The sequence below is a fragment of the Bactrocera latifrons genome, unplaced genomic scaffold (assembly GCF_001853355.1).
Source record: "Bactrocera latifrons isolate USDA-ARS-PBARC rearing strain unplaced genomic scaffold, ASM185335v1 scaffold_12, whole genome shotgun sequence".
In the NCBI taxonomy this organism is placed as follows: Eukaryota; Metazoa; Arthropoda; class Insecta; order Diptera; family Tephritidae; genus Bactrocera; species Bactrocera latifrons.
In genome coordinates this window covers 1,623,941-1,639,432 of record NW_017534630.1, presented here as the reverse complement: position 1 = coordinate 1,639,432, position 15,492 = coordinate 1,623,941, and the positions used below count along the sequence as shown (strand labels likewise).

Here is a 15,492-nt window from a genome sequence, read left to right as displayed (position 1 = left end):
TCTTAAAAAAAATGTATAGCCAAAAATTAGAAAGTGGTATTAAGAAAAAAATATTTTGTACCGTTTTTTCTAAATGGTATTATTGTTCGAAGAATACTCTGTATTAATTCAATTGGCAACTAGTAAATTGATACTAACACTAGGCGAACTTTTTGGGTACTTTAACCTCAAAATAAAGTCCGGGGTATCAAAAATCTATACCCATCTATGTACATATATTGATTGCAAATATATTATACAGCACAGTTTGTCTTTTGTGATCATGCTAGCTCTTTTTTAATAACTTGCTGTTTTTTTATAGTTAAATAGATTAAATTGATTTTATAAACTTTGTAACCATATTTTACTCTTTTAATAAATATTAAAAATAATTATAAAAATCTAATTTTTACTGTTATTAATTTTTTTTATTGTTTTCCGTTTCATGTTTGTAAATGTTTCATACAAGTCTTACTTTTATGGCTTTAAAAATTATTGTTATAAAGGATTTAGTTAATATCTCTACTTCATAAAAAAATTTACTACATTTTGAATAATATGAAAAATTTTCAAGGTTATTTATTCTAAAAAAATAAAAAAACAACATCAATATTAGTTTTTTTGAAAGAGTTTAAAACTCCTAAAATATGGAACATTTTTTTTTGAAAATACTAGGATATTTTTCCCCGAATGGGGTATATTAAGTTGCTGCTGTTGTTGTTGTTGTTGTTGTTGTTGTTGTTGTAAGATTACAATTGTTCCGAGTTGACACTCCTTGACCGCATAAAAATCTGGGTTCGTTTCGGTTACCTAGATCCGACTGTGGGTATATTAAGCTTGCCACGGTTTTGGTAACTCCCAGAAGAAAACGTCAGAGACTGTAAAAAGTGTACATGTACACATATAAATTATCAGGATGACGGCAAGGCAAAAATTCAATCTCCGAAAGTATAGCTGTCATACATATTGATCGATCAATAATCCAGCAACACGACAGTCGGGTGTAAGTAAACGAAACGGACCGGTTATGGTTATCTCTCCGACCTTTCTCTCTGCATGTAATCTAACGCTCTCCCCCCACTAAATCCACAGCCACCATATACACTATTTAAAGAAGTCACTGTTCCCCTAAGATTTTAGGCACCAGATAACCTGTGCTCCTTCTCTCTACATACCACCGCAATTATTGCCAAAGTACAGAGCCGCAACAAAATCCTCAAGTCGTTCTCCGGCATCATATGGAGAAAGTAACGTTCTTGGCAACAGACAAGGCAAACTGCCGGCCGGTCCTTAACTACGCCTCACCAATATGGTGGACTGGAAGTGAAACGCAGACGAGGAACGTACCGACGTGTTAGACACTGCACTCCGGACTTCAGTCGGATGCCTTTTAATGTCTCCCAACGAACACCTGCACAGTGAGACCCGTATGCTCTCAATTAAGGAGCATAATGAACTCCTTTCCAAACTGTTTCTGCTGAGATATTATAACATAAATCATCCCTGCAATCACCTGCTTGTAGCGGAACCGCTTTCTAGGAGGTCCTTCCTCAACACGACAACGACATAAAACAATAGGATTCACACCTTCACCGACTCTCACAATGAATGGTGTACTTGTAGTCAAACCACCACCCATTGCAGATGAAGAGCTTGAGTTGTCGCGAGAATCCGAGCTTTGTTCTGGATACTATAGCAGGTTAAATTCCTACGTATCCAGAATCGACCCTGCCATCTCAAATACATGTCCAGCGTGAAACGAGTTCCCGCATGACACTCACCACCCCTTTGAATACCCTGCTAACCCTATACATCTGACACCCCTCTCCCTAAGGTCCGACCCATCAATTAAACCCTCAAAATACTCTCCGCAAATAAAACACCATTATATATTGGTTTTACCTTTTCTCGAAAATCGTAGTTTTTATTGAAATTCTTCGCTAGTTATTTAATTGGTATACGCGAACATGAATCTCGAGAAAAGTTTCATATAAATTTTCTTTGTGTGTAAATTATATTTATTTGTAAAATTAACCAATTTAATTTACTCCGAATTTATTAAAAAAAACTTCGTTAAGAAAAAATTTTTTTTTTTTTCACTTAAGCAATGCCTGGATAGCATTGTTAATGCGCTGTAAAATACATTATATAGCAAAGAACTTAATTGTATGTATATATACATATGTATGTGTGTATGTGTGTATGCATACATATACATATAAACTAATGTAAAAAAAATTATTGTGGAAGAATTTGTAGTATAAATGTTCCTTTCAGATAGTAAAAAGCTTCAAAGTGTTGTTTGTTTGTATATAAGAATTCACTTAAACATATATTACAGAAAACATTTAACGTATTTATAGTTAATATATATATGTATATCAATTATATATAGTGTATATAGTAAAATTTATGTTTAATCATTCACCAAAATGCAGTTTAAGTTTTATGTCTTTTAAAATGTTTTTCTATATATAAAAACGCTAGGATGTTAGCTCTGTAGTATTATGTATTTTTTAGGGCTGTGTTACAATTTTGAAAAAAAAAAAATCTTTATGAATCCAAAAATTTTCCAACGATGGCACTAAGTTTTTAGTTTTTAATATGCAAATCAGTTTTACACCAGGACGAATTATTATATTGAGGTTATGTCTAGCGTTTTTTATAATTTTTTTAATTTTTATTAAATTAATAGTAATTCTTTTAACTTTACACTTTTAATTGAAATGCATACCGTTGCTTTGTTAAAGTAAATTATAATTAATTCTTTTTTGTTCACTCTCTTCCATTGCTCGTTTTGTTGTTAGTTGTTGTTAGATGTTAGTCATGTTTGGGAACCGAAAAGAAATGTGTGTAGCCAACCAACAACTGTTTTCAGTTGTTCTATATCCCGCATTTAAGCTTAGTTAAGTACTATTATTTAGCAAAGTAGCATATTTTATTTGTATTTTTAAGTTTAATTCGGTATTAATACTTTGTTCCCGCCTTCTTACGAATTTCACATGCTTTTTTTTATTTTATTTTATTTTAATTTTTGTTTATATGTTTCGTTTATTGTGTGTGTGTGTGTGTGTCTATCTGTTTTACTTGTGTTTTGCATTTTCCTATTTTTCATGTTTTTCTTTTAAATATTTTCATATTTTTGCTTAAAATTAAAACATTTTAATAACAAGTGATTGTGTCGTTGAGTCTGTTTCAACTGCCATTCCCATTTCACACCCATTCAAACATACCCAACAGCTAAACGCTGCGAGTCTGTGCGCCACTCTCAATGCACATACAGGCGTATGTATGTGTGTGCGCGTGCTTGTGCTCGACTTTATTCTCTTAGACCTGATTGATGGGCGCATAACGATGCACCTTGGGTATCTTTGGCTCCTTCACCTTCGGTTTGATTTCTTCCGAGAGTTTTTGATAGACAATCGAATTGTTTGAGGAAGCCAACAATGCCATGCGATAACGTTCGCCGCGCTTACGCAAGACAATTGACACAATCTTGACGAGTACGAGCACGAGTATAAGCAGACATGTGATGATCACAATAATGGGTATGAGGAATTTATAGCCCTCGTAGTAGATGCGTCCACGCTCAATAATGATTTCCTCTTCGGGATCATTTTCACTCGATTCGTCGTCGTTCATTAAGAATTTGTCTGTAACAAAAGAGAGAACAAATATGTGTTATTATCAAAAGCCGATTATCAGAATTCCTTTCATTAAAACTAAACTCTAAAACGAAATACGTATACTTACTCAACAGGAATTGATCTCTAGTTTCCTTGCTTAGATCCACCTCTTCGACATGTACACCAAAGTCGTGTAACTTTGTAATGTCGATCTTCTTTTCGCTTACATCCTTGTTGTGCTTCTTACCCTTAGCACTTCCATCATCATTATCATCATCATCGTCATCCTCATCGTCTTCATCCTCATCATACTCGCTATCGTTTTCGTCAGCTTCGTCCTCTTCATCCTTGTCCTCTTCGGCTGTGTTCTCATCCTCTTCAGCGCTCTCATCATCTAAATTGCTTGCAATCACAACATCACCCTTCTCGGTGTCCTTCAGTATTTTATGTTTGTAAGTTTTGGTATTCTCCACAATCTTCCACAAGCTCTTTGCATCGCTGTCTAGCTCTTTGTCTGCTTGTTCGATACGTTTTTCCAAGCTCTTCTGCGTTGGTTTAGCAATTGTGCCCTCTTCTTGATGGCGGCATACCTCATGCGCCAACGCTGCCCAATCGGCATGTGGCTGGTATTCGACAAGGCTTACGTCACCACCCTCAAGTTCAGCATGTGTCGGCAATTTGTTTGGTCCCAGGTAGGGTCTAAGTGATACATAGCTGATGAAATCTTGGAAGTCTTCGCTACACTTGAGTGGATTGTGTGCAATGTCCAAAGTGTGTAGATTCTTGAAGCTGCGCACATCACCGGACGAAATACGTTTGATTTGATTGGATGAGGCATTGAAGCTGCGTAGAGTCTCGTAGAATTTATATTTACGGCCCATGCCATACTGATTCTCAGATAGTAGTGAAGATAGCTCACAATCGCTGACATCCAATTCTTGTAGTTTCGCCAGCGGCATGAACAGACGCACCGACAACTTGCGTATGGGATTACCAGCAAGATTCAACTTAGTCAATTCATTGTTATTCATGAAGAGCAATTCATCGAGGCGTGCAATGAGATTGTTGCTCAAATCCAGTTCAGTCAACTTGTTGAGGCTAATGAAAGTGTCACGTTCTAAATTATTAATATTGTTCCAAGCAAGTTTCAGCGTAGCCAAATGTGGCATTGTAGAGAATGTCTTGTGGCCGAGTGCGCCAATAGCGCAATTGGAGATGTCCAAGAAGTAAACGGTGAATATACCGTTGTAACTGAGGAAACCATCGGTGGGTAGTTGGCTAAGACGTGGATTGTCATTCAAACGTATAACATCCAATTCGGAATTCTTGTAGAAAATCATGCTAGATACTTGATCCAAGTCGTTAATGGACAAATCAATATGACGCAAACGCTTCAGCGCCAAGAAAGAGTCTGCTTGAATCTTTGTAATACCATTACCCTTGAGATTGAGATTGGTTAAGCCAGTCATGCGGTCGAACATGCCGTGGTGTACGTGTTTGATATTGTTAAAGCTCAAATCGAGTTGCTGCAGATCATCGTTACCAAAATGCAAGTCACCGGTAATGGAGTTGAATTTAAGATGCAAAATAGCGAGCGTTGTACGATTGAAGACGTTGGCCGGTAGTGTTTTCAAAGCATTGTACGACAAATCTAATTCTTCAATGGTCTCTACAGAGTCAAATACATGATCGGGTATCTTCTCCAGATTGTTCTGCGACAGATTAATATAGACGACGTTGTAGAGTTTCGAAAATGCTTGTGGATGCAATTCCATCAGATTGTTACGTGACAAATCCAGCTCCTCAATGCTCGAGGACTGTAAAAAACATGCAGAAGACATGTAAATTATGTGGACTTTAAATTCTATGCGCTACTTTTACTTACATTCAATAGGAAATGTACGTTAGACATAACGCTCAAGTCATTGCCTGAGATGGCCAACAAACGCAATTTCTTATTCTTGGAGAAAGTGTTTGGATTGATGACTGTCAAACCGACATTTGTCAAATTCACCGAGTACAACTCGTCCAAACCATGGAAGGCATCCGAATGCAAAAATTCAATGGTGCAATTTGAGATTTTAATGGACGATACATATTTAAGACCCATTTGCAGGAAGAATTCTGGACCCAACAATATGGGATATTTCGGACCGACATCGGTCACAATCAAATCGGTAATGTCCGAACCGAATTTCTGTGTTTCGGGATCGAAACGACTGCAAGTCGCTACCAGATAGCTATTGACATTGCGCGCGCAGACGCAATATCTCGGACAGGGCACATTCTGATTGTAAACGATTTCTTCTTCATCGTTAATGTCATCATCATCGCCGTCATCATCATCGTCCTCGTCGTAGTCATCTTCGTCCAAATCTTCGATTTTCTTTGCACTTTGCTGTTGTTTGTTGTCGACAGCTTGTGTGTCGTCTTTAAGCTTGGAAGATGACTTTGCAAATTTTTGAGGTTAACTATGCGTTGGAAAGGTCTTACAAATGCATTACTGCAACTTACCGTTTTTTCTTCCTTAATCGGTTTCATTTCCACTTTCTTGCTGTTCTTCGCTGCCGTATTGGCGGCTCTATTGGGCTTGACAGTTGTGCTGCTACTGCTCTTCGCCTTCTGCGTGGACTCTGTGGCGGCAACTTCATCATCATAGTTATAGTCATCATCATAATCATCGGTATCATAATCATAATAGTTCTCCTCACTCTTATTGCTCGTGGCGGTGGCATTCTCCGTCTTCAATTTATGGGGCAACATTTTGTTGAATCTGTGTAGGTATGTATAATCAAGTTAAAATAAGTGCGGTCAAGTGCGTTCAATTTACTCGCTATTAACTTCAGTTTAAAATAAAAACAAAATATATAAATAGTATATCGCTTGCTTACCTTGGATCATCGGCAAGTGCTACGCTATGTTTTGATGCCTCGATCAGATCGTTAAGCGTCTCATCGCTCATCTGCTGCTGCTCGGCTGATTCATTATCTTCATACAGCGCATTATTTTGCTCACCGCCAAGCTCTTGATGCTGTGTGGTTGCTGCTGCCAACTTCTTAGCTTGTTTTGTTGTTTCTGTCGTTGTTGTTGTGGAGGTGATTGGTATCTCCTTAATCTTCGGTGTGGAGATTTTAATACCATGCTCTTTGGAATGCGCCCACTTGGACGCCTCCTCCTTATCCACATCGCCCAAGAGATTATACTTCTCTTCTGTCAAATCGGCCGCGTGCAGGGAGCTGGTAAATGTCTGCTGGACGGCGCCTAGCGCGAGTAGCACTAGTAATACCAGTGCATGCTGGTTACCCATCGTGTGTACACTGCAAGTGAAGAGCAGAATTTTCCGAATTATATTACGTGCTTAGATTGGCGTAATTAAATTTTTCTCCTAAACTAATAATCTTATAATAAAATGTCGAAATCAAATAAAAAACCAAACAATTAATATGTTTATTAAATATCTCTTCTGTAATTATTTGTTTTCACTCGAATTTGTAAATATTTTATCAGCTGAATATTTGCTATTTTTGCTATATACGCTCTTGTTTTTGTAGGCGTTTTTCGTTTAGCGGCCGCATCATTTTTATACCCACCCCTCCCTTACCAAAATTGTGGCTTCGCCTCTGATATCTAGGAGTACGCATATGAAGTTGTGTGTGTTTAGAAGTACATGCATTTTTGCTTGTATCTTTTGTCTAACTTTTTCAAAACTCATAAACAAGTCGGCGCACGTATCTCGCTATCTACGCGAGATTACTGCCGTCAAAAGCTCGGATGTTAGTCTCTAGAAATTGTTTATATTTGTATTCATTTGCTTCAGTTGTGTCTGCGATACACATGCTAAAGATTTGTCATTAAAAAACCTGAATGGAATTTGTTTAAAATGTAAATTAAGGTTTCTCTATTAATGTGTTGGGGAGTAGACTGCAAAAATCGACTTGTGCCGAGCAATAAGTATAAAACGTTTGAATTCTATTTATAGCAAAAAGTTTTTTTTATATTATATCATCATTTCTTTATTCTACACAAATATTATTTCTATTATACCATATCATCAAAATTGAACCGGACTGCTAACAAAAAACACATTTTCAAAAAATCGATTTTTTTCTATTTTGTCTATTAAGTTCTACAACACCTCTAGAATATTGTCCTAAATTTTCAAGTTGATCCGAGTAATAGTTTCGGAGTTAAAGCCTTGAGAACGTGCGCGCTCTGAGCTAAGTAAGTGCGTCGGTTTAAACATGTTTTCTCGAACTGTGTTTCTGAAGTCGTTTGGCAAGATTTTTACTCGGGTCTTCGATATACAATTCTTAAAGACTTGTACGAAGGATTTTTTTAGATTACAACTATTAGAAAAAAAAAATTTAAAAAAAAATTTCGCTGAAATTTTAATTTTTTTTGTGAAAAAATTTGCCAAAATTAAATTTTCCGTTTTTTTGCTTCGTCCAAGTTCTAAGTAACGTTTTAACTAAAACACATATTTTTCACTGCCGATGATCTTGTAAAGAGTTATCTTGCCAAAGCAGGGGCATCTTATTTCCGAGGTGTCACCGGAAATGGCGTCGCAATGGCCGAGTTTAAAATATTTTTTTCCCAAAATTTTCAGGAATTCTTTGTTAATAAAAAAATTCTAATAAAGTAATTAATTTTTCTATGTAAAAAAAATTGTTAAAAAAGAGCTGTTTTTTACCCGAGGAAACCCCTTAATCCAAATTTCCATCCTCTTGCCTCAGCATGGCTAACTGTGCCTTTATGGAACTTGCCTCGCCGCCGGTTTTTCAAAAAATTCATCCCTTTTGCTACTAGTCTATCATTGACACGTTTCATACCCAAAAACAGAACGTTTAGAATTAAGTGTTAGTGGGGATAATTTTTTCTTTTGACGTGATAATGAATCACTATAGCATTTACATGTCATACAAACCTTTCGATCATCGGTAAATAAACATATATTTCGAATTGATTTGTTGCTACAATTCATGAAAGCATATTTATGTCAAATTTTCAACCAGCGTTTTACATTGTAATCTATATTTAATTTCCGTCATAAAAGTTACTTGTCTCGTCAAGCTGTTGTCAACCTCATATGGCAATTTCCACTTTTAAATAAACAATTTTGTACTCAGTACAAAATTATACGCATAAATGCTTAACACATTGAGTAACCTGTTTATTTAAAAGGTTGTTATTTTTGTTGTTGCTTTATATTTTTTACTTTTTTAAAAGTGTTTCCTTAGTTGCTTGAAGTAGTATTTAAGAAATGTGTCTTAAAAAAATATATATAAAATTTTTTAAATATATCTTGTTGATTTTGCACTATGAACCTTTTTGTAAATGCTAACAGGGTGGCAACCCTTTGAATAAAACATTCGTGTCGATTTCGGTTAAAAAAATCGGCAATATGATTTAAATCTCTTAATGCCATAACTTTTCTCTTCGTTTCTCTTCTTAAGTTGGTGTTGAATTCAATTTATTTTTCATTTGCAGTTTATATCACAAAATTTACCACTTCAGTATGCCTTTAATGTATGATTTCGTTAGTTAGACTTTGTTGTATCTTTAAGTAATTCATTTGGATATAATGCTTTCATTCATATTATCACCGATTAACAGTGATTGATGTACAGGTCTAGAATTCCACACCTTACATTTTTGTCAACATGTGCAATATTTACAAATTCACTTACGTGAGTACAAGTATATACACAAATTTGTACGTACATACATCCTTATATTTGTGCAATTACTAAGATTGTTTGCATTATTATTTATATTTGGCAGTGTGATGCCAAGCTAAATGAGGGACTTAAAGAAGTTGATACGCATTTGTACGGATATATGTCCATATTAGATATACATATACATAAAAAAAAAATTGAACTTTTAATGTTCTTTCCAGATACCCTAAAAATATCGTTCGAAATACCGAAAAAATATTTAAGTTATAATTTAAAAAGTTTTTTTTTTTTTAATATTTGACAAAACTGTGCCTCAAATTTGTAAAAAAAAATTAGTATCTTTAATTTTTTTTATTTAAGGTTGGATTTGACCTCGTATAATTTTGAATGAGTTTTCTTAGCCAAAACGTCATTTTTAACATTTCTTGTAAACCATTTTCCTCATAATTTCTTCAAATTCATTAAACATAAGAAAATATTACATCAAAGCAAAACTTAAAGTCACAATATTAATATTAAGAGCTCAAACATTAACAGAAAATTTTTGATATTTCCGTAATGTTTCACAGTATCTAAGGAAAAAAAAAAGGAAAAATTAAAATAAAAAATAAAATTGTTTTTGGCCCACCCTGGTATATATAATATAATATGTATATGAACAATGCACTTTTGTTATTTTCACACACTCTTAATCACGATAAGTATACACAGTTATAAGTGTTGCATTTGTGAGTGCAATATCCATATACACACATTCAAACATACATATATACAGACAAGTGATGCTGATTATTCTATAAATTGTATGCAAATAAATGATTTCACACCTACGCAAATTGAACGTCGCGCCAGCGTATTTAAAGTCATTTCAACCCATTTCGTTTGAGTTCGACTTTTTTGCTGCCTTTAAGTAACGACATTGGATTAGCGCCTGGCTGGCATAACTGGCGGTGCGCCGACAAGACAAAAGGTGTCTGCCATTAAACCAGACAAGAGAGTTCAACGTTGTTGTCATACAAAATTTTCTATAAAATGTCTGTATGTTCCCGTTTTTAGTTGACTGACAAATATTCGAGTATTGCACAAACATTTCGTCTGTATGCAAATTCGTGATGATTTGTGTATGTATGTAAGATTTCGTGTGTTTAGTTTCATAAGTATATGCATATTAGCTTTGCAAACGGGCGGCGCCATATTTAACTACGCAATTCCTGTGATCACTGCATGCACTGATGCACATATATATCTAGTATGTTTGTAAATTAGGAGTGGGGGAAGAAAATTCTTGAAGCAGATTTCCTCTATCTCAGCTCATACGATTATAGTCGAACTTAATACGTACAAATTTAGAGTCTGGTTGGTCTTATTGCTGTATGGAGATAATTTGAGGAGTTATCCTGCCAATGCGAGCGTATCTTTTTTTCGTGGGACCACCGGAATGTCATCGCAATGACCAAGTTGAAAATATTTTCCCAAAAAATTTAGAATTACTTTGTTAATAATGTATATTTTGTAACAATAAAAAAATTGTAAGAAAAAATTTAATTTATGAGAAAAAAATTGTTGAAAAAAGGCTGTTTCTTACTCTAAGAAACCCGTGCAACCCCTTAATAGCTCACAATCGAAATTGTAATTCATAATTCACAGATGTTTAGGTAGCGCTATAGATTAAGAGGCAAAATACTGAAAAATGTGGTTCATTTATAATAATTTTAATGACCACCCTAATTGGCCGTAAAGTAACAACCGCCCTTAGTATAATGACAAAAATACTGTGAATAGCAGAAAATGGCTGCGTAAATTAGTGCTATTGAAAAATAATAATGCTTACTAAAATATATGTAATATTGTAATATGTACATATGTATATCTTACTAAACAGTATTTAGTTTGCCTTTGTATAAATTTTAAATTGTTTGAGCTAGTAAATGGAGAGCATATTTAAATTATTTTATATAATTTACTCGTAATAATTTTGTTATTTTTGTTGTTGTGCAAAGGTATAGGTGCATATGTACATATGTACTTGCTGAAAACTCCACTTATTATTTCTTAAGTATATTTGTGCACATGATCACTACTTCGGCGTGTGTCTGTGGTGTTTTTTTTATAATACTTGAATTTTTGTTCACCAATTTTTTGCACAAATATTGATTTTATGGTCAACTACTTATTATTAATCGTACGTGTTATTTAAGTTAAAAATGTGCTAAATAAAAATTCGAAAAATGTATGGGTATGTGCTGGCACCTTAAAAATCTCATTTCTATACCCGGCGTACAGGCAATTTGTAGTCCATTGAATAATTTGTAGTTTGTCGGTTGGTATCCATTATTTAATATAAGAAGAATGCATGCAAAGTAATTTTAGTCGCAATGCTATTTGTATTTCAATTTCATATTTATGCATTAAAAATAAATAAAAAAAAAACGCGCAAAAAGGTGATGCAATTTTATGTCCGAAAGGTGTTTCGACTCTGGTGTTTGTTATTTAAATGTTTTCGGCACATTTTTGGTGTTTTTCTCCCAAAACATAAAGTTGGTATTTATGATATTTTATTTAAATTAATTATATTTCGCATAAAAATCGATAAGAAAGTAAGCCCGACCACGTTCTTTTTATACTAGTACTAATCTGGCACTAGTCCTTTATGAAACAACCGCAAAGTTGACCACACACACTTACCATCGCGCATCTTATTGAGAGTACATACATGTTCAACTTATGTGCAGTTACGTGACTTGAAATTTTCAATCATTAGCTTAAAATTATTATTGACAAAAGCAGTATTTATTTTCAATTATTACTTCATTGTTAATGTATGATTGTCTTTAGTTAACTAGGTGCACTGTAAAAGTTTGTAAGTCGGTACAAAGTATGTATGTATGCATTTATGTGCACAAACTTTTCCTCAAATTGTCTATTCTCAAATTCTCGTACATATTGCCATATGAAAGGTAATTAAGTGTGTTTGTGGGTTTTGAAAAGTGATATCCCTATAGATATTAATATTTCGTTTAATTTTATTAAGACTATATTAAAACTATAATATTTCAATAAAATTATATACATTTTTTTTATTAAAATAATATATGTATATGTATGTATGTATTGGTAGTCGAAAAAATTTTTCGTATTTTGTCAACAGATGTAGTTGCAGTCGTACATCTCCAGTGCCACCAATCACATTGTTTCATATCATATGGTGTTGTATAGGTGAGATTTTAAGCTTCGTTTAACATTAAAAAAAAAATAAATTCGGGGAAGTTGAAAAAAAGTTGCAGCTGCGCAAAAACGAGTGAAAATAATTAAGAAATTCGCAATATTTTGAAATTTTGGTATAAAAACGGAAACTCTTTGCTGGAACAAAATAAAAGTGAACCAATTTTGAAATGAATACTAACAAGAGACGAAAACTGGATCAAATGTGACAATAATGTGCGATAAAGATCATGGTCCAAGCGTGGTGAAGTACAACAATTAGTCGCAAATATCAGCAGAAAGAGCTTCGCCTTCCATCAGGACAACGCTAGATCACACATAACTTTGATGATTCGGTAAAAACTGGAAGATCTTGGCTGGGATGTTTTGAAGCATCCACTATATAGTCCTGGCCTTGAACCATCTGACTACCGTTTGATTCGCTCAATGCAGAACTCCCTTACTGGAGTAAAGTTGGCGTTAAGAGAAGCCTGTGAAAATTACTTCTCGCAGTTTTCGCTGAGAAACCAGAAAAGTTTTACACTGATAGATCGACTGCCCTATATATTAGATTCTGATCCTTAGTGCAAAACTATTTTCAACTTTGTGCAAGAAGTGTCAGCCTATGAAAGCACAAACCGATTTCTCAATATCAGAAAAATATGTTATGAAAGTCTTATAAGGCTGAGGCTCTGTATTCTGCCTCACGATTTTTTCACTAAGTGCCTGTAATTTTGTCTATTTGATATCGCAATGAAATTTTGTACACACACATCTTCTCTAACATAACAAGTTGTTATAACTTTGACTCTTATCAAATTGTAAGACCGAAAAATTTTCGAAATTTGAAAAGTGTTTTTCTGCAACTTACCAATCAAATGAGTGATTGTTGAATAGAGTAGAATATTCTAAATTATTTATTTCTTTACATATATGTATATACATATATATATATTAAGAGCAAATATGTTTCATTTATAATAATTTGTATGTAGCCTTTCAATTAGACTTGCATATATACACACACTCAATCCATGTTTTTTATACATTTGCATCACACGTTTTTGCTCATGCGCAGTCCCCTTCAAGTTATTTACCGCCTCACATTCATCACTCAGCGCACTCATGTCTTCATGATCATCTCTACTTTGGCTAATAGCCTCAGCATTTCTTTGATTATCTTGTACCAACTTGTTAATGTAACTCTTTTGCTTATACATACATATTTACATACAATGTTTTTTATATTTTATACATATGTACATTAACATTATTCGTCTGTATTTTGCCTTTTATATTGCTGGGTCTTGTCATCACTTTTTAATGCCGCTTTGCATTTAGTGTCTGTAGGTATTGTGATTACTGTCAGCGCCGACAATTGCATCATCAACTTAACGCTTTTCAGAGTCGCGTATTAAGTGTTTATACATTCATACGTATAAACAGTTAGATTTATATAAATACCTGTGTCGTTCAGTGAATGTCTTTATTTAGTGGGTGTGCCATCAATCACATGCAATGAATGAAATCTGAGTTTTTTGCTCAGATTTGAATTTGTAACGATTATAGTTTGCCCTTACAGTTTCTATTTATTTAAAATGTTTATAATAATTTCAAATATGAGCCTTAAGTGGTAATAAATAATCAAAATATTTGTTCAGCTAGTAAATAAATGACAGATCGTAGCATGATAACATTAATCGGCGAATTTGGGCTGATAATGCTTTGCATTGATTACTTTCTTTTCATTGCGTTGGGTATGCGACTGCGTTAAAAAATTAATATACGCCAAAATGTAGGCGAATATATATTTTTTTTGTTTTCAGTGTTCGTTTAGAATATATTTAAAGATAGCCAGTACTCACCGGATTAATTCTACTATGTATATTAATTTGATATTCACTTGCAAGTCAGAAAAACGATTTTTTCATGGAATTTTTTTAGCAGCTTTTTTTGTTTAGAAATTATAAATAGAACGATACTATTTCTCTATGATTTCCAAGCTGTGGGTATGAAACGTTTATTTCTGTCATATAAATTCCAAAGGCTGTTATATGTTGTTGACAGATCGTGTTGCTTGTATCACAAAATATTTGCATATAACATATTTTTCCACTTGTCTAATGCACGTGGAAGTATTTGTAGAAATGATTGAATCAAGTTGTTCGGCATATTCATGCGATTTACATTTAAGTTGTAAATCGTTGTTATACGCAGTTACACAACAACAATGAGAGTGTGCTAGACCCTTATGTACATATTTTAGTCCTATGCACCAATACACTACATTCCATAGATGTCTGTAGAGTACATACATAAAAAGTAATAGTTGCTTACTTCTCTTCTAAAGCACAAACGGAAAGGGTATTTCTACCTCAAGAGTAATTTTCAAATAACTGTAAACTTATTTACGTTTTTTGGTTCATTATCGCAAAGCAAACGAGTTCAAAGCCTTTACTGCGTTATCTTATCGTAGGTAACCTAAAAGAGTAAATAACCAGGAGTACTAATAACAGTAAAGCGCGATAAAAGGTGCTTGCTGATAAATGTTGTGTTTCGTATGGAATATTCTTATTTTTGTTATTTATTTTAAAACGTGAGCATAAATGGTGTAGGTGAAAGCATGTGTTCTTAATTTCCATACATTAATTTAAACTATTTACATTGCAGTATCTGGAGAACGTGTGTTGACATTTCATTACAAATGCTTAAAATTAATACTCAACCAATTTTCATTTAATTTTCCTTCCTAATATGTTTTTTTTTTCAAAAATTCTCGTCTTTTAATTTGTTTTCGAAATTACTTTTGTTTGCACAATCTTTTTTGATTTTGACCATTCCTTTTGTTTTTTATATTAAATTTTTTTTCTTTTTTTTGTCAATATTTTTTTCGAAAATATTTTGGTGGCGAACTTTTTTTGGAATGATTTCAGTATGGGGAGAAAGTGAGCTGACATTTAAATAAAAATTCCAAAAATCATACCTCAACCATTTCAGTAGCTTTATTT

The 15,492-nt window shown here is 33.7% G+C and overlaps 2 protein-coding genes across 7 annotated transcripts in view; one reads left to right on the top strand and one right to left on the bottom strand.

The window, feature by feature from the left end:
* Positions 1-15,492, top strand: part of LOC108978281 (protein windpipe) — a 154,768-nt gene that overhangs the window by 3,318 nt on the left and 135,958 nt on the right. The window lies entirely within an intron of this gene.
* The window catches only part of LOC108978279, a 45,294-nt gene continuing 31,671 nt past the window's right edge, over positions 1,870-15,492 (bottom strand). For all 3 annotated transcript variants that reach the window (XM_018948454.1, XM_018948453.1, XM_018948455.1), the window contains exons 3-7: positions 6,497-6,922; positions 6,120-6,378; positions 5,491-6,054; positions 3,733-5,422; positions 1,870-3,632 (exon numbers count right to left, since the gene is read on the bottom strand). In XM_018948454.1, coding sequence (XP_018803999.1) covers positions 3,307-3,632; positions 3,733-5,422; positions 5,491-6,054; positions 6,120-6,378; positions 6,497-6,912 — 3,255 coding nt within the window. In that variant the 5' untranslated portion in view covers positions 6,913-6,922 and the 3' untranslated portion in view covers positions 1,870-3,306. The remainder of the gene's footprint in view (positions 3,633-3,732; positions 5,423-5,490; positions 6,055-6,119; positions 6,379-6,496; positions 6,923-15,492) is intronic.